Below are 19,114 nucleotides of genomic sequence, written 5' to 3'. Positions count from 1 at the left end.
GTAGTCCCTTGTTTGGAGTGTCTTGCTCTCGGTAAGTGCTGTTAGTGGCTAGCATTCATGACTTGGGTGGTTTACATTAGTGCAATAATAATCTAATTGATCGCTAACGGCATGTGTATGCTGCAATTAAACACCTGCAGCTGGCTTGTGTCAGCTGATTCGGGCTCACGGGGCTCAGGCTTAGGGACTGTTTAATTGTGTTTTATACCTTCAGGCTTGGGCTGGACACTGGACTCTGAGATCCTCCCTCCTCGTGGGGTCCAGAGCCAAGGCTCCTGCCTCAGGCAATTGCAGTGTAGCCATACCCTTAGTAGGAAGTGCATTTGTAAATAGTTGGGCTTAAAAAAACTTACTTTTTCATTATTTTTAGATGTGCAGAAGACAATTGTTGGCCAGTGTATCGGTGGACTTCTTTATGCTCTGTTTTCAGGGCAGCCACTAGTTGTACTCTTAACCACAGCTCCTTTAGCTTTGTACATCAATGGTAAGTTTACCAAAGTACAATGCGGATGGAAGAGAACATACTGCACTCAGAATCGGTGAGATAACACTCTGAGAGCCTTGCGTTCCTTAGAGCTGCGCTAGGTAAATCTATCCTAGGCCTACAACTACGCAAAGCTAAACTTTACAGACCTGCTTTCAGCCCTGGAAAAGGGATTTAGGGAGTGTTGTTTCACTGAGATTTCTAACAGAATAATTTTAAATGAAAAAAAGTATACAGCTTTTTTATGAGAATAAAATTGAATTTCCGTGGGATGTGTTTTTGTTCTCACTTGGGAATAAATATTTGTATGCATTGAGGATCAGGGACTGCAATATGCATCGTTAATATATAGTCCTGATCAGGTGTGACAAGTGGATTTTCAGCAATGGCTCACCAGTGACGGTAGCCTTTTCTTAGCTGAAGGTACAGGGGAGTTGGCTCCACCAGTGTTTCCATTATAGGTCCAATAAGTCAAATTACAGTGGGGTGGTTTGGTGGCTTAGCTCTCCACTAGAGAGATACTTATTACTTGGCTACCTTCAGAAGAAACATTTGAACAGTCTCCCCCCCCCCCCCGCCCCCATCCACCCAATTATCATTCTTTAAACATTGGTACTGACATTATGTTAACACTTTTTTGACGGGTCCTCTGTGTGTGCTATGCTACCAGTGGTCGTTAACAAGAACGAATGGAATGTTAAGATGTGCTGTATCAGATTTGGCTACATGGTACCTAGAAAATTCAACAGCAGCCAAAGGGTCAAGCTATGTAATGCAAGACCTCTCTCTCTTTCTCTTTCCTGTGAGCGTTAAACCTCCATTTAGATCTGGAACGGTCCGTAGTGTTGACAGATGGAATCAAAACTATTGCCCATTTATTGCCTTTGAACGAATTAGTGCTTTAGCCAAATACAATTCATTGGGCTCAGTACAAGGGTAACTGGATGAAATTTAATGGCCTGTGACATGCAGGTCAGACTTGATCTAATGGTCCCTTGTGACCTTAAACTCTATAAATCTGAGTGGTTTATCTATAATGTCTTAAAAACGTGAATCCACCACTGAATGTTTTACTGTTGTTGCAGTGATCCGAGGGATCTGTGATGACTACAGCTTGGATTTTAGTGCTTTCTACGCCTGGATTGGACTGTGGAACAGTTTTTTTCTTGTGCTGTATTCTCTCTTTAACTTCAGTCTTGTAATGAAGCTCTTTAAAAGGTACCTCTTGCTTTTTTCAAGGGAAGTCCCATTTTGATTATATTATTCAGCAAACAGAAAATCATATGTTCCAGAAATTCCTAAATGTGAACTTGCTATAAAATCTATGGGCTTGTCTACATGAACAATTAGTTCACAGCAAGTTGGGGTATGAACTGAACCGACGCTACCCTGCCATGGACTAATTTTCCATGTGGACCTTGCTGATGTGCATTAACAGCTCATTAATGAGCTTTGATCTAGTCCTGTTTCAAAGAGGAGGAGATCAAAGCACATTAATGAACTGTTAATACACATCAGCAGGGTCTGCAGAGACCGTTAGTCTTCAGCAGGCTGGTGCACTGTAGATTGGTACCCCCACTTTCAGCAAACTAAATGTCATGTAAACAAGCGCTATGTTACAAAACTAGAATATTCTCAACTGAGAATATAGTTTTGGGTTTGGACATTATGTGCTCATTCAAGTTTTTAGTACTTCTGCTTGCAAGATGTTTTCAAGACTTGCTAGTTCTATCATCCAAATCAGTGTTTAACTAAAATCTGTACACTTTCCTCATAAAATAACAAGTATATTAATATATTGGGGGGTATTCAGACTTTGTGACTCTGACCATATTAATCCATGGGAGCTTTTTTTTTTTTTTTTTGGTAGATCAACAGAAGAAATCATTGCACTTTTTATATCAATCACATTTGTGCTTGATGCACTCAAAGGGATTATTAAAGGTAAGCACTGAAAGAAGGTGGTGTGTTTCAGTTCTGATCCATGCTTAGTTTTGCTGTAGAAAGAAAATAACTAGGTTTCAACCATAAATTCCATTTCTTTTCAAGGCAAACCATCCTATAGAACTCCCAGCAAAATGTGATTTGCAGTATACACAGCATTCGTTGTCTATTAAGTATTCATGAAGGGTCTTCAGTTTTTCTAAAATGTGTTGATGGGAAGATGATTCATGACAAGGTTTTATTTTGGATATGTAGGCTGTATTATAGACACTCTTGTTTCAGCTGTTCTGTTAGGATCAGACACTCAAATCGAAAGGAGAAGGTGCAATTTAGTGACACTGTAGAAATTTTTGCTTCCTGCCACCCACGTACATTTTACTGAACCGTTTCATTTCTCTTCAAAGCCCTGTTCAACAAAAATTCACCATCATTTTAGATTCAGTGGACTGGCTGCACCCATCCTCCCTTCCTCCATCAATAGCACAGCGAACTTTGGGGCAAGTGGGGCATAGCAGGGGGGGGGAAAACCTTAACCCTTTGAGTAACCTACCTGGGCTCTGGAGTCCACGTCAGTTGTACTGGGCTATGTGAAAGTTGCTCCTTGCAGTCTATGCCCGGGCTGAAGGGATGTAAAATGCAGAGCGCTCTGAAGCGTTGTGCTCCAGCTGCCCTGTGTCGATCCTGCTGGTGCACACTAAAAGGTACCTAGAGCACATTAACGTAGTCCTGTTTGAAACGGGACGTCCTCAATGCGAACTGGGTACCGTTTAGATTGCGCCCCTTAGAGCAGGTCGAGTACAGCCCCTCTGAAAATCGCCAGGGTTCACCTCCTGTCAGCCCTTAACTGTGCAGTGCCCCGGCACCCTCGAAACACAAGGCACCACGAGGTGCTGGGTAACATAAAGACACTCCACCTGTGGCCAGATACGGAGGGAGACCGGCACAGATGACTTCAGAATGAGCTGCTATACCAGTCCAGCTCCCTTAAAGGGAAACATACAGGTTTTGTAGCAACGCCTGTCAGGATGCATCTAAACTAAGCGTTTCTGGTCTCTCGGCCAGACTGGTCACAGTTCATGAATTCTCTGCTGTACACCTCTGCAGTGTTTGACCATGGGTAAGTAAGAGTAACAAATCTCCTGCAGTCTTTACCTTCGCGTGAGTCAGGCAACAGGATGGGGCACAAACCAGATGAAAGCTCCTTACAGAAACTGCATGCTAAAGGCAGTGTTCCTTTTGCTTTGCCTTGCCTTGTCTTGAAAACTCTTTGAATGAGGGATTAGCTGATGTTATTACCCCCCACCCTTTTTTTTTTTTTGCCTGATACTAACAGGGCGAAAGGGGTTTTGAGTTCTGCAGCCTCGAATCCTTTATAATGAAGGTGGTCCCATGGTGTGATTTGCAGTTCTTAGAACCTGCAGGTTCTGCTCTTTATATCGCACACTCCAGAAGTACATTTAAAAAAACATTATCCGGGCTGCAAAATGAAGCACTGAAAAAAGTTAGGAAATGCCAGAGTTAGGGTTGCTTGAGCATTAATTCGAACCCCTTGTGCACATGCATTATGACACAGGCTTCAACTGCATGACCATGGACTATTTTTCCCACAGGACCCTGGCCTCGTTCAGAGCACAGAATGGGTTGCTCTCACTCAATGAGCAGCTCTTCTGTATTTTTTCTCCTCGTTGTTCAGTGTGTGGCCCCAGGCCTTATTTACTGCACACTATTCAACCTGCTCTGAAGACAGAATTACTAATTTACCATTTTCTGTGGTGTTGTGACAGTAGTTTGAGTGCTTCCCAAACGTTAAAGTTCTATCCCCATTTTACAGATGGGGAACTGAGGTACAGAGAGATTGAGGCCCAAAGTATCCACTATTTTTGTGTGTCCATTTTCATGCCTAGGACCTGATTTTTTCTAAGAGTACTTAGTACTTATTTTTTGCTAAGAGTACTTAGCATTTTGCAGCATTTCCTGTGTTCAAAGCCCATTGACGTCCGTTGCAGCTGCGAGTGCTCAGCACTTCTGCAAATCAGACTTTAGCATCTTAAGCTGGTCACCCAGAAAATGAGGAGTATGCAATTAGTGATTACCAATGGAAAATCTGTGGCAGATGCAGGGATAGAATCCAATTGTATGCAGGATGCTCCCTTGGGACCTTTACAACTCTCATCCCCATCAAAAATAAAACAAAAAAACCCCAGCCACCTCTGCTACTCGAACTAATGGAGTAATCGATGGTAGTAGCTGTCCTCCTCTATGTGGACCAGAACTAAAGGAGGTTCACGGATATTTGCTGACAGCAGAGGAATGATGAGTCACAAATCCTAGGTTCCATTCCAGGCGCTGGAAGGGATGTGATCTTGTGGACACAGACTCTTCTGCCCATTCTCCCTTTTTGTCCTCTCCAACTTGTCCTTGTCCTATTGTCTCTTCCCCATCCCTTGCTCCCCATCCCCTCACCTGACCAGTCCCAGTCTCCACTCCTCAGACTTCTCACCCCAATCCCGTCACCTTGCCCAGTAAATCCTAGTATCATCTCTTTGGACTCCCCTGCCAACTGTGTCAGTTTCCCTCCCCACCAGCTCCTTATCCAATCTGTCTCTTCCCAGCCTCCAGTCATCACCTCTTCTGACTACATTCCCCATCCCTACTTGCTTCCAGTTCCAGGCTCCTGCTCTGAGCTCCGCAGCCAACCTGTGCTGTTATCCACTCAGTTTCTTGTCCAGTGTCTTTGCCTAGCCAATACCATTTCTCCCCCTGTAACCTGGCTCCTCCCCATGGGATACACTGATAGATACTCCGAGTCTCCTTGACCAGCCACTCCCAGTTCCAGTCTGCCACCCCAGCCCACTGGTTCCCAGTCTCTCTCTCCTTGGTTTTCTGTTTCAATCTCTGACCCCACTCCCAACTCTCCCTGCCAGCCTCTGGTTCCAATCTACTCCCCCTGCTCCCTGCCTTGAAGGTCTGTCTCTTGTTCCTTCTGTGTTCAAAGCAGGCAGCTTCCGCCTCCATGTTGTCTGGGCTCAGCAGCGGAGAGGGGGCATTGACCGTATAGGAAAGGCACGTTCCATGCTCTCGAGTCGAATGCCTGGCCCACAACAGCCCAGAACTAGAATTGCAGGGAAAGCCCTGCTCACCCCCTGGCTGGAGCATGCCCAATGCAGACCGAATCTTCAAGAAATTTGTATGCAAAGCAAAAAATAAATTTCTACTTAGCATGTGTGAAGTGCAGTTGTTAAATGGCTTATAACTTGGCCAAATGTAGGCAGATTTTCACAGGGATGCCAAAAGGCACATCCTTTGCCAAACTTCAAGTCCTTGCTCCAAAGCATGGGGGCACTAGATCTTCTCAGAGTAAAGGTTCAACAAAATGTATTTTTTCCCCTAGCCTCCTTCTCAGAAGTGGCTGAACCATTTTGGCTGAAATTTTCCAAAAGAAATTCAGCCTGATGTGGACAAGGAACATTTAAAACTTCCACCCCAATGGTTAACATTTGGCAAAGTTTTATAAGCAACTGAAACCAGAGTCTTATAATGGGGTGGTATCAGGCAACTTTAATATTGGGCAGTGCTACCAGCCCCACCTATAACAGCTGTAGACATCTCACAGTCCGCTTTCAGCACGGGCCATGGGAGTTTAGGAGCACAGGTCTTTCACACTGAAGGATGTTCTGCATTAGAATGTGTTTAAAACTGCTATGGTCCTCACTGCTCAACTCCATGGTATTTCTGGCTTTTCTAAGTACATCCTGTTACACTCTTCCAAATATCTATCTCCCCATCTCCTTGGATATTTAGGTTCACCGTTGCTATGCCCCCTCTGAGATCGGCTGATTTTACTACAGTATAAAAAATCCCCATGTGTGTCCAGTATACCATATTGAACGTTGGAAGGGTGTGCGCAGCATCACTGAAATGAGGCTTTCACAGACCCTTTTGATCCTTTGTAAATTCTCCTGTGGACTGATGGAGTGATGATACTCGGGGGTTATGAGAGGCTGCATGGACTCCAGACTACAGGACCTGTATCCAGGGGCTCCAGAGTTCTAATCCGGGCTCCTGTTACCAACTTGCACCATAACCCCAGCAAAACACTTGACCTTTCTATGTTAGTTTTTGCCTGCCTTATTACTGAGGTACAGTCATGCATCTAGGGAGATCATAAGGGTGAGATCAGAAGACTTCTGCATGCTGGCGAGTTGCATAACACGTCAGCTGGCCAGACACTATGCTGCTATGACTTTCCTGCTACCTTAAAAGCATTGTCAGGGAGTGCATCCAGCAACGCACTGCTCCCAAGGAAGAACATGTTTGTTTTCTTAATTTGCTAAGCCATGTTGCTTTTATATATGCTTTGCAAGGTATCCTTAAATATGCAGGAAATTAGGGAGAGGGGTATTATCACATCTAGTAATTCAAACACATGCATTCTTCTTAGTATCCTAGTGACCATTGTTTTCAACTCATGGCCCAACCACCTAAGCCATGCGTTTGATCTTGACGTTTGCACTCTACAGAAAACAGTTCTGTAACAGCTGAAGCAAACAACAAAGGTGAACTAGAGGGATCAGAGGGAACTAGAAATTAAACTGCATTCTAGGACAGTTCAATTTAAAGCATACAATCTTCTAGTTTAAAGTGTTTTCTCTACTGAATTTGTGCGAAGAACTCAGCTGTTGTGTAATGTCTCTGAAAAGACTGCTTAGTGTGCAGCAGCTGAATATTAAATACTAAATCCTTGTTACATGGCAGACTGATCTATCCAACTGCCAATCATTCCAATCAGACCACACATTACAATAAGTAAAATACGGGTGTAAAATCAGCTACGTTTCCCCAACATTTAATCCAAAGTGAATACGTATAATCTAACTGCTATGTTTAAGTTAAAATGTGAAGTGACACAAATCAGTAACAATCTTGAAATTCATTTTAAGATCTATGCTCAATTCTAAACCTACTCTGTTGTGTTCCAGTATTACTGTAGTTCCGAATGTGAAATCACTTACTGTTCCCAGAACATCTATGGCAACTAGACCAAAAGGATGACTTAAAATGTCAGCATTATTTTGAATTTCTTGGACTTTTTTGCTTTTTGGATCTGAACCTTGTCAGTAGTCATCAAAGCAAAGAGTGTTTATTTCCATTGAGTTAACAGTCAGTTGGGAATAATTGAGGCTGTTACAGGTCTTTAACCCCAGCTGGCTATTAATCCTCCTGAATTATTGCCATTGCTATTATTAGGAGTGTCCTTTTAATGGTCAGAGCAGTAGACTGCAGGCCAAAACTTCTCGGTTCTGTTTACAACTCCAGCACTGACTTTCTGCCCAGTCATTTCAGTATTCTGTACCTATCTGTAAAATGGGCATGACCATCTCTACTTTACAGGGGTGTGGCAGGTGTAATTAATGTTGTAGAACATTTTGAGATCCTCAGATAAGATGTGCTAGTGAAATGCCACGTACACCTCTACCCCGATATAATGCGGTCCTTGGGAGCTAAAAAATCTTACTGTCTCATAGGTGAGACCGTGTTATATCAGGGTAGGGAGAGGAACCGCTCCCCGCCCCAGCTCACCTCCGCTCTGCCTCTGCCTCCTCCCCTGAGCACACCGCTGCTGCTCTGCTTCTCCCTCCCTTCCAGGCTTGCCGCACCAATCAGCTGATTGGCGCGGCAAGCCTGGGAGGGAGGGAGAAGCGGAGCTGCGGCGTACTCGTGGGAGGAGGCGGAGGCGAGCTGGGGCAGGGAGGCTGCAGCAAGTAAGGTGGGGGTGGCGCGGAGGAACTGCTTGCGGTAACACGAATTCGGATATAAAGAGGTAAAGCAGCCCCGCTCCCCGGAGCACTGCATTACCGTGTTATATCCGAATTCACGTTATATCGGACCGCATTATGTTGGGGTAAAGGTGTATTATCATCGAGGTATTATTTAATACCTCTGTGATCGTTTTCCTGCTGAGTTTCTGAAGTTGTTGTCATGCGATGTGCATGAGAGATCACGGGCATATACTTTTGGCTGTACTGGGCATTGTCGGGATATATAATGGCTAGTTAGTACATTATCCAATCAGATTTCAGACTTCTACTTTAAGGAAACTCCAGTGATGGTTCAAAATTTCAGAATCATCCAATCTAAAGGGTTGGTCTTTATTATTAAAAGGAAACTAGCAAGACAATTTTTGCCCAGAATGCCATTCTTTAAGAAAAATAATGTATGCATTAACCTAAAGCCACTAGAAAATAATAATAATCCAAGAGAAACTTATTGTAATAAATATTCTCCTGCCGTGTTTGCTGCATTGCAGAATTGTGTAATTGCATTAGAATCGCACTGAAACTGACAGTGCAAGTCATTCTAGCAACAAAAGCAAAATGTTCAATCTCAAATCTGAGAGAAATTTAGAAGGTAGAACATGAATTATGCAAATTATTTTTTTTTAAATGTGCTAGTTGAAACCTCAGTATTGAAACTTATTTTAAAAATACACATCTGGGTAGCGAACTGAGACCTCTGTTATTGCATAACAATTTGCTTGTTTTATAGTTATCCCTTATCCGTTCCTTTATCTCGTCCACCTATTGCATCTTCTTATAACCTAGATTGTCAACTTTTGAGGAAATCTTTTTACTGCCTGTTTGTACAGTCGTGCCCAGCACAATGAAGTCCTGTTCTTTGTCTGGTGCCCCAAGGCACTACTGCAGTAGCAATAGAATTAACCTGGGAGTCGTCATTAAAATGGCAGGGTAGTTAAAAGAGGGTCATAAGAGCATTTGGGTAGGCTCCTAAGCAGAACGGAGAAGTCAGCACCACGCTCCTGTGGAACTAGAGCTGGTCAAAAAATGCCAATTCCATTTCACAGGATTTTTTTTTCTATAAAAACTTTACAGTTTTTGTAGATAAAATGTGGTTTCTAAACACCATTTTCAAGAAAAATGTTCAGTTTCTGAAAACCAAAATGTCACCCCAAAATTTTCATTTTCTGGGTTTTCATCAACCCGAAAAGGTTTTGACCAAAATGAAAAATGTCTGCCAAAATGTTTATGGTTTTAAAAAAACATTCAGCCCCTGAAAATATTTTGAGGAAAACATTTCAGCCAGGTCGACACACAACTTCAAGGTCTCCTAAGTCCCATTCCACCTTTGCTGGCTGACTTTCTTCACAGTGGCTGGCACATACCTCTCCCCTTAATTGACTTCCTTTTCCATTGCTCCTCTCGCCCTGGCTGGTTGCTGTCTTTATCTTCCTCTTCGCCCATGACCCTTTCCTTGCTGCCTTTTTTCCTAATGAGTTTCCCAGACTCTTGCTGATCACATCATCTGAGACCATGACATCTTCCATCAAGTATGGTCAGACCCCTCCAGCACCAAACCTTCCAGAAGTATGCCCCTAGTACTATTTTGATTTTAATTATAGAATGGAATAGCATCTTCACAGCAGCTACTCTCTTTTATAAATACTTAGATGCAGTCTCTTTAATGTAGATTATCTCACTATGTATTTTATGGACCTTATGAAGCATTATAGGGTATTTAACTTGGATAGTTATAGAAGGCATGTTTGCGTTTGTCATTTTATTGAGGTAAATTTTTAAGCTAGTTATAGTAGCCCTGGTAAACCATCATATCTCAATGCATTTTGCAAATTCAGATTTGGAGCATGTTTACATATGTATGATCTCCCAGTTAATTTGTCTGTCCTATAAAACCGTACTTGGACATCTTCAAAAATATGCACTGGTGAGTGTCGGAAAGTACTTACTGGATGTTCATAATAGTAACTTTCCTGAGTATACTCTACCTTGGATGTTTTCAGTTATTGCCAAGTGCATATTTTTAGTATACTAGAGCAAGAAATTGCCACAGTTTTACTTCTTAAAATTTAAAGCCATGATTCAGTGCATGGAACAAAACCAGATAACAATCTGAGGGTGGGGAGGGACTTACATTTCTGTATTGTAACTTACAAATGGCCTAACTATTTTTTTATATTTATAAAACAAGCTACCGTTTTGTTCACAACTGAATTATAAACTCCTAATAATCTGGTTTCTCTTACCTTCAGTAGCGTGAATGTGCCATTAGAGTATTAGACTGTGCACAGACACCAAGTTCCTGTGCTCCTGTGGGGGAGTGCTCCACCCCAGGCCCCGCCCCCACTCCACCACTTTCCCCAAGCCCCACCCTTGCTCTGCCTCTTCCTGCCCCATTCCGTCTCCTCCCCCAAGTGCGCCCCACCCTCACTCCTCCCCTTCCCCCCAGTCCCTCCTGCATGTTGCTGAACAGCTGATCTGGGATGGGCGGAGCTGATCAGTGGGGCTGCCAGTGGGTGCTGAGTATCCACTCTTTTTTTTCCCCGTGGGTGCTCCAGCCCTGGAGTATCCACGGAGTTGGCGCCTGTGTGACTACAGGTAAAGAAAGATTGCGCTGTGAAAGTTACTGCAAGCTCAAGTTGCTTTGAATTGTTACAGACCTATCCTAACATTTGCCTATCGGTTGTTTCGTGCAGTTTTTAAGAAATATTACTACCATGAGCACCAAGGAGACAGTTATTTGGAAAATACACGTGCTGATGTAATTCCAAGCCTCAGCATCAATACCAGCTTCTTGATGAATTCATCAGTGAGCAGGTCTATGTCGCTGGAGAATCAGACGGGCATGAATGAGGTCGTGCATTATGGACGTGAAACTGCTGTCCTTAGTCTCATGTTGATGCTGGGAACCCTTTGGCTTGGTCATACACTTTATCAGTTTAAGAAAAGGTGAGTCACTTCAGCCTTCATTCTACAGATTCAAATCCCTATCTTGAGTCTAGGATATGTCTACACTGCAAGTAGAGACCTGTGGCTGGTCCGGGCCAGCTGACTTGGACTTCCAGGGCTTGGGCTAAAGGACCATTTAATAATGGTGTAGACATCAGGGTGCAGCCCAGCCTCTGGGACTCTCCCACCTTGCAGGGTTCTAGAGACTGGGCTCCAGTCTGAGCCCAAACGTCTTCACTGCAATTAAACCGCCCCTTAGCCTGAGCCCGTGAGTCCAAGCTAGCTGGCCTGGGCCAGCCAGCTGTTTTTAACTGCAGTGTAGAGAGACCCGTAGTGAAGTTAGTGAGAGTTTTGCCATTGACTTCAGTGGGAACAAGAACAGGCCTTAATTTGGCTGGCAATCTGGAAAATCCCAGTCACCTACAGCTGCGGCGCAGCTGCAGCGATACAGGTTGTCGAGGAGTGCCTGCTAACCAAATTCAGAGGTGGGCTCCGAATTTGCTCGGCTCCGAATTTGCTCAGCTCAGCAAATATGCAAATACTAAATAAATCTTGTTTAATCAGTGGAAGACGTGCTTCCATGTCTGGCTGGGCGTTTTAAGACATTAGTAGATTTTGAAAGTGTTGACAGTCATATAAGCTTCCTTTGACCCTCTCTTGGAGGGTCCGTGGCTAAAACTCAGTTAATCTCATAAGGACGGCCACTCTGGGTCAGACCAGTGGTCCATCTAGCCCAGTATCCTGTCTTCCATTGGTGGCCAATGCCAGGTGCTGCAGAGGGAATGAACAGAACAGGTAATCACTGAGTGATTGTCCACTCCCAGCTTCTGGTAATCAGAGGCTAGGGACACCCAGAGCATGGGGTTGCATTCCTGACCATCTTTGCTAATAGTCACTGACAGACCTATTCTCTAGGAACTTATCTAGTTCTTTTCTGAACCCATTTATATTCCAATGTGCATTACTTTTCCTTTATCGGCATTGACTTTCTTCTGCCATTTTGTTGCCCAGTCACCCAGTTTTGTGAGATCCCTTTGTAACACCTCGCAGTCTGCTCTGGACTTAACTATCTTGAGTAATTGTGTATGGTCGGCAAATTTTGCCATTTCACTGTTTTCTAAATGATCTGGAAAAGGGGTAACTTTTTAGAAATATACTCCCATATTGTAAATGATAATTTCCTGGAAAGGTACTTCATCTCACTTTCCTCCAAAAGCACAAGAGGCAGTTAACTGGGCACCCAACTCTCTCTGAGAGTCCATGGGAATTGGTTGCCTTAACTCCTTTTGGAGCCTTTGACAAATCTCCCACTTGAATGGTTAAAGAATGGAAAAGTTCTGGAGCCGGAAATTGCAGACACAACCCACACTGGGGGGGGGGGGGGGGGGAGAGAGGAACTGGAAATAACAGCTAGCTGTCAGCTCTTGAGGACTGTGTGTGTTTTTCAAAGCCTGAATCTTAAATTTTGTTCCCTTTTGGGTTTCACACTGATTTTCATCAAACTTCAGAGCCTACATTTCCCATAAACGGAGATTCTGCTGTTTAGCTTTCAAAAAACTAGTATGTACATTACATGATTAAGGACTTTTTAAAATAATATTGAGAGTGAAGAATGAACAATAGCAGCACTGGACTGAAATAGCATTCAGTATAGAGCTTGCCACTGCCTGTGGTTTGAATGATTACTCCATTACTGTGGTAGCAGGAAAACTGAGTATGTTGGATGCTAATGGAAAGTTGTTGGTTTTTTTTTATAATTGCAGCCCCTATTTGCATGCAAGGGTCCGCGAAATCCTGTCCGACTGTGCCTTACCCATATCCGTTCTAACCTTCTCCATCGTAGGCTCCTACTTCTTCAAGGAAATAGAAAGTAAGTCCGCTTGTTTACTCTTCCAAATTACCAGGAGAAAGGCACTTAAGATGGAATCAGAAAAGAAAACCAGTTTATTGCAAAGAATATTAACATAAAAAAAAAGCTCTTCAGTGTATTGTCTCCTAAATACATGCCTATACATGCATAAATATGCCTCCAATTCCTTCAATAAAAGTTAATTTATGCAAACACCGAATCAAATGATATTGCATGTAGTTTTTCTCAGGGAATTATTTCAGTCTGTCATTTCATTTAAATGTCATTAAAATGTGCATCTGTTGTTAGAAAGAGTTGATCCTATTATTCTCCTAAAGAACAAAAGGGCAGGGCAATTAGTAGGCAGGAAGGGTTGTCGCCAGCTGTACAGATGTGGTGTTGATGATCTCGGCCTGTTCTTTTAGTCTCCTCTTTATATTTTCCTAATTAAAAATGTAATGGCCCAAAGCATCTGGGCGATTCTAAGATACACAAGGAAATCTAACAATGATACACCATTCATTGGACAAACGGATCAGCTTTTCCATATCAGGAAGAGAGAATAGGGACAGGAATTGCATTGACCTGTGATGACGTGCGTGGACGATGTGAGGAAATGTATGGAAGTAAATAAGAAGTGGCACTTTTGGTGTGACTCTCACTCCATCCAACTGGATTTAGAAGTGGTGAATTGTAGCGTGTGATCTTTCCCTTAGTGACGATGGATTTCTTGTCACCAGCTGAAGCCAGCCGCGTATTATGCTAAAGCCCATTGTGCAGCTCATTTGGTGTTGAGAGTATTTTAAAATGCCTATACTAGCAAATTAACTATGAAGTAGGACTGTATGATGAAGATGCCAAATTATTTATAATTATTTCAGATCCAGAAACATGCTCTAAAATTCTATGTCTATAATAAGAATGTTTCTTTTTTTGTTCTTTTTCGCATTGTCTTCAATTTAAATTTTCATCTCCTTTATAAAATAAAAATGTTCAGCGTGACTAGCCATTATCAGTCAGGGCTAGAGTGATAAATACATTTTTTTTTAAAACAGTAGATTTATAGACTTCAGCACAAGAAGGGGCCATTATGATCCTCTTGCCTGACCTTCTGCATAATGCAGGCCAGAGAACCAGTGGAACCTGCATTAAAGCCAGTAACTGGTGGTTGGGATAGAACATAAGTTTGCTTCATGCAGGTAGCTAGAAAACAGTACAATGCCTCTTTAACACTTTTCTCCCCCCCTGTGTGTTTACAGTGTCCAAGTTTAACTACAACCCATCTGAGAGCTTATTCGTGCTGGCCCCAATCCGATCTCTCTCAATTGGCTCTGTAATGAGTGCCATGGGCCTGGGGTTCCTTCTGTCGATGCTTTTCTTCATAGAGCAGAATATAGTGGCGTCACTCACAAATGCTCCAGAGAACAGGTAAAATTCTTAACCCCTTTCTTTCCAAACCAGGGCAGTTCTTCTTAGGGCTCCTCTATGTGAACAATGAGATGGCAGCAAGCTGGGGTGTGAATCTACCCCATCCTAGCCTTACATGCATGTTAACTGTTGAATAGACTTCTTTGACCTAGTACTCTTTGAAATGGGACTAGCTCAAAGAGCATTAATGAACTGTTAATGCATGTCAGCAGGGCACATATGGAGAGGGCTGGTAGATTCACACTCCTGCTTGCAGCAGTCTAATTGTTCATGTGGAGAAGCCCCGAGATAATTTCACTTCAGTACTATATTACAGTGTTCTGAGTAAAGCCGGACTGGGACTGAATTACACAACCTTGCTAGCTCTGTTTGTGTACCCCTTATATATTTACATGTGGAAGACTCCCAATTCTTCATACTTGGAATGGTATTTTATGCCAGTCCCAGAAATACTGCCTCTAGCAATGTGTTCTTTTGGGAGTGATTTCATAGGTAGGGGTCTATTTAAATCCTGGAGAAATCACACACTTTTTTGCAGGTTGGTCACGGCATAAATAGCAAATTTTGCATGTGTAACACATCCACGAAATTTGCTATTTTATGCTGTGACCAACTCACAAAAACTGTGTGATTTCTCTGCAGCATTTCTCAAGCTGGGGGCCCCTCCCCAAAAGGAGGTCACAAGCCAATTAGGGGCTTGTGGCATTGCCACCCTTAATTGTCCGCTGCTGCTGGCAGCGGTGCTGCCTTCAAAGCTGGGCACCCAGCCAGCAGCTGCCGCTGTCCACTCTGCCTTCAGAGCTGGGCGGCCGGAGACCAGATTTCACGAGGGAGACCAGATTTCATGAGTCTGTGACCCAGTTGTCACAGCCGTGAATTTGGTAGACTCCCTATTCCCAGGTTATGCCTACGCTGTCATCAGGAAGTGTGATTGCAGCACACGGCGATGTACTCACGCTAGTTTTGATCAAAATTAGCTCAAAGAATAATAGCCATGAAGCTGCAACAGCACAGGCCAGCCCTGCCCACCCAGGACCCTGGGTATGCGCTTGAGCAGCTGCCAGCCTGCACTGCTTTGGCTACACTACCATTGTTCCTCGAACTAGCTTTGCTCTAGATATAGATCAAAGCTAGCTCAGGTATTTCTGCACGTGCTGCATTCCCACCTGCAATGTAAACATACCCCATAGTGCCAATGGACTGTAGAATTATTCCTAGAAATTTATATGTGGGGATTACAAGGCGCAAGATGAGTGGCTACCACCCATTTTGTTAGTTGGGCCAACAAGTTCTCAACCTACCTGGGAGCTTCCAAAAACACCAATGTCTAAAGCAGAGGTTCTCAGGCTGGGGGGCAAGGGACATATTCTTGGAGGGTGTGAGAAGGCAGAGCAGAGAGCAGCGGCTGCTGGCCGGAAACCCAGCTCTGAAGGCAGTGCTGCCACCAGCAGCAGTGCAGAAGAAAGGGTGAAATGGTAAGGTGTTGCCCCTCTTACTTCTCTGCTGCTGCCGCTGTCCGCACTGCCTTGTGAGCTGGGTGGCCGGGAAGCGATGCGCTATATACTTAAATGGCTCTGTTTGAATCAATGATGCTTTACTGTTTTTAATATGTAGTGAGAGTTGAATGTTGATTTTTTTTTTTTTAATCGGTATATGAACTTGTGTGGTCAGGGGAGTGGGAGCGAAAACTACTACAGACATGAACAAGAGGGGTACAATCAAATAAGTTTTCGAGAACCACTAGTCTAGAGAGACCAGAGAAAGTCAGACCCTCTCAAATTAGGTTTGTTGGAACAAAGAAGGTTATTTCAAGCTTCTATTAAGAAAATGAATTGTCCGGACAGAATCTTCAGAAGCAGTCTCTTATATGACTTTTGACAAAGACAAAGAACCAGCATTGCATTGGAGCAGTGAGCAAAGCTTCTGAAAATTGGTTACCTCACCCTGCTGCTTTGCTGTTCTTACTTTATGGATTTTACATTTATGATCTCATTTATTCTGAAGTCAGTGGGTGCATCTCCCATTCTGATATGTGGTTGGCATCTAGTCAGCCTTGTGGTTTCTTGATGTCTGGGATACAGTGAATATTTCTCTTTAAACTAAGAGCGGATCAACCAAAAATTTCTACCGTATCATGTAGTGCAGCTATGCTAATTTAAAAGAATTTTGAGACTGAAAAAGGAGCGTTTGGAGCTATGCTGGCTTGCCGTTATATAATTCAGAATATGGAAGCAAAGGAGGTCAGGCTCAAAATAGGACAGTATATGTAATCTAGTATCACTTTTATCTAAAAGCTCTGATTTATGCACAGGCTTGGAAACAAGAAGCTACAGTCTTCAAATATTCCCTTTGATGTTTCTACCAACTACAATCAGATATGGCATCAAGGGTGAATTTATTGGATTTCCCCCCACCCCCGCCCCGGGAACTACCATTTTCTCAGTGGATTTTTTTGCTGATGTAACACATGGGAGGTGGGGTTTTTTTTTTCCTTGCAGAACAATTCTTTGTTAGTGTTTTAGTTAGTCTCACACTTTATTTGATAAAGGACCATTAGCTCAGGAAAGCAGAGAGAGATGGACAGGCTCAAAACAATTGGGTTATGCCTGTTCTGGGATTTCTTCTCTATGCCATTTGAAAATTTTCCTCTATCCTCATTGAGTCCGCTCTTTAATTAAATAGCGATTGGCATAAATGTAAGTTGTAAATGGGTCATGAGTACTTACTTTCTTCTTAAATGGGAATTTTGCCATTTTCTTGATTTGAATTTCTTGTCATTTTCTGCCTATGTGACATTAGAAGAACATGTGATGGGGTGACTTTTGGTATTGAGTAGGGTTATAGTTAAAGGGTATGTAGCTGGGTTCTTCCTTAGATATCACAGCCAAACTGCTGACTCCCACATCAGTGTCTTTTTCAAATGCAATGGAGCCTTTCAGCTGTGGTACAGAAAGGCAAAAGATGCTGCTCAACTGAAAGTAGATTGAATTGCTCAGTTATAAGACTCTTCAAAACTGGATTGGGTAAAGCATTAGCAATTAAAATCTAGATCTAGCTGGTCCTGCCTCAGCATAGAATCATAGAAGGTTAGGGTTGGAAGAGACCTCAGGAGGTCATCTAATGCAGTCCCCTGCTCAAAGCAGGATCAACCCCAACTAAATCATCCCAGCCAGGGCTTTGTCAAGCCTGACCTTAAAAACCTCTAAGGAAGGAGATTCCACCACCTCCCTAGATAACCCATTCCAGTGTTTCACCACCCTCCTAGTGAAATAGTTTTTCCTAATATCAACCTAGACCTTCCCCCACTGCAACTTGAGGCCATTGCTCCTTGTTCTGTCATCTGCCACCACTGAGAACAGCCTAGCTCCATCCTCTTTGGAACCCCGTTTCAGGTAGTTGAAGGCTGTTATCAAATCCCCCCCTCACTCTTCTGCAAGCGAAACAGGCCCAGTTCCCTCAGCCTCTCCTCATAAGTAATATGCCCCAGCCCCCTAATCATTTTCGTTGCCCTCCCTCTCTCCAATTTTATCACCATACTCCAGGTGTGGCCTCATCAGTGACAAATAGAAGGGAATAATCACTTCCCTCGATCTGCTGGCAATGCTCCTGCTAATGCAGCCCAATATGCTGTTAGCCTTCTTGGCAACAAGGTGCACACTGTTGACTCATATCCAGCTTCTCATCCACTGTAATCCCCAGGTTCTTTTCTGCAGAACTGCTGCTTAGCTAGTCAGTCCCCAGCCTGTAGCAGTGCATGGGATTCTTCTGTCCTACGTGCAGGACTCTGCACTTGTCCTTGTTGAACCTCATTAGATTTCTTTTGGCCCAATCCTCCAATTTGTCTAGGTCACTCTGGACCCTATCCCTACCCTCCAGCTTATCTGCCTCTCCCGACAGCTTGGTGTCATTTGTGAACTTGCTGAGGGTGCAATCCATCCCATCATCCCGATCATTAATGAAGATGTTGACCATGCAGGGGTGGACCCGATGACCTCTCAAGGTTCCTTCCAGCCCTGCTTTTCTATGATTCTATGATCAGTGAAGAGAAAAATGATGGGTTGGCTGGACAATGTACAGGCTGTGATCTGCTTGCTGTCAACTGAATACTTCAAAAACTTGTCAAAAAACCTAAGGGCAACATCCCAGGTTGGGACTGAAACAAGGCTAGAGAGTAGCCAGATGGATCTAGGCTTTGAAAGAGAGCCTACAATGGCATAGGCAATGAAATCCTTTTTTGTATAAGCTAACAGGAAAATCCAGATAGGGAAAGAAAACAATAAAGGAAGCCTCAGGTGTTCAGGTGCTGCTTTGGCAATGTGGAAGAACAGGACATGAACTGGGACCGTGCCTGCTCAAAGCTTGCACATAACCCCAATGGATGCTGCTGATTAAAGGTGTCTTTCCTCAGAGTCGGCCCCCTTACGGGCCATTAGTACATATTTAAGCATGTAGCTAACTTACCAGGCACACACATGCAATGCATCAAAAACAAGGCCTGGAAAACTTCAGCTCGATGGATAAAAGTTTATGAGCAACTAAAAAGAGGAGTTTAAAATGAAAAATGCCTTGGCAACCCTTGCTATGGCTGTTGCTAGTGCTCCAGCTAGAACAGTAGTAAATCTGATGGGAATATTAATTTTGAATGAA

General features: G+C 43.4%; 1 protein-coding gene across 4 annotated transcripts in view; it reads left to right on the top strand.

Annotated features, from left to right (window-relative positions):
* Positions 1–19,114, top strand: part of SLC4A11 (solute carrier family 4 member 11) — a 156,667-nt gene that overhangs the window by 122,191 nt on the left and 15,362 nt on the right. For all 4 annotated transcript variants that reach the window (XM_073342968.1, XM_073342965.1, XM_073342967.1 and 1 more), the window contains exons 11-16: positions 371–484; positions 1,570–1,702; positions 2,355–2,428; positions 10,938–11,190; positions 12,954–13,060; positions 14,299–14,467. In XM_073342968.1, the coding sequence (XP_073199069.1) occupies positions 371–484; positions 1,570–1,702; positions 2,355–2,428; positions 10,938–11,190; positions 12,954–13,060; positions 14,299–14,467 (850 nt within the window). The remainder of the gene's footprint in view (positions 1–370; positions 485–1,569; positions 1,703–2,354; positions 2,429–10,937; positions 11,191–12,953; positions 13,061–14,298; positions 14,468–19,114) is intronic.

Source organism: Lepidochelys kempii, chromosome 4, assembly GCF_965140265.1.
Source record: "Lepidochelys kempii isolate rLepKem1 chromosome 4, rLepKem1.hap2, whole genome shotgun sequence".
In the NCBI taxonomy this organism is placed as follows: Eukaryota; Metazoa; Chordata; order Testudines; family Cheloniidae; genus Lepidochelys; species Lepidochelys kempii.
This window is presented reverse-complemented; position numbering and strand designations above follow the sequence as displayed.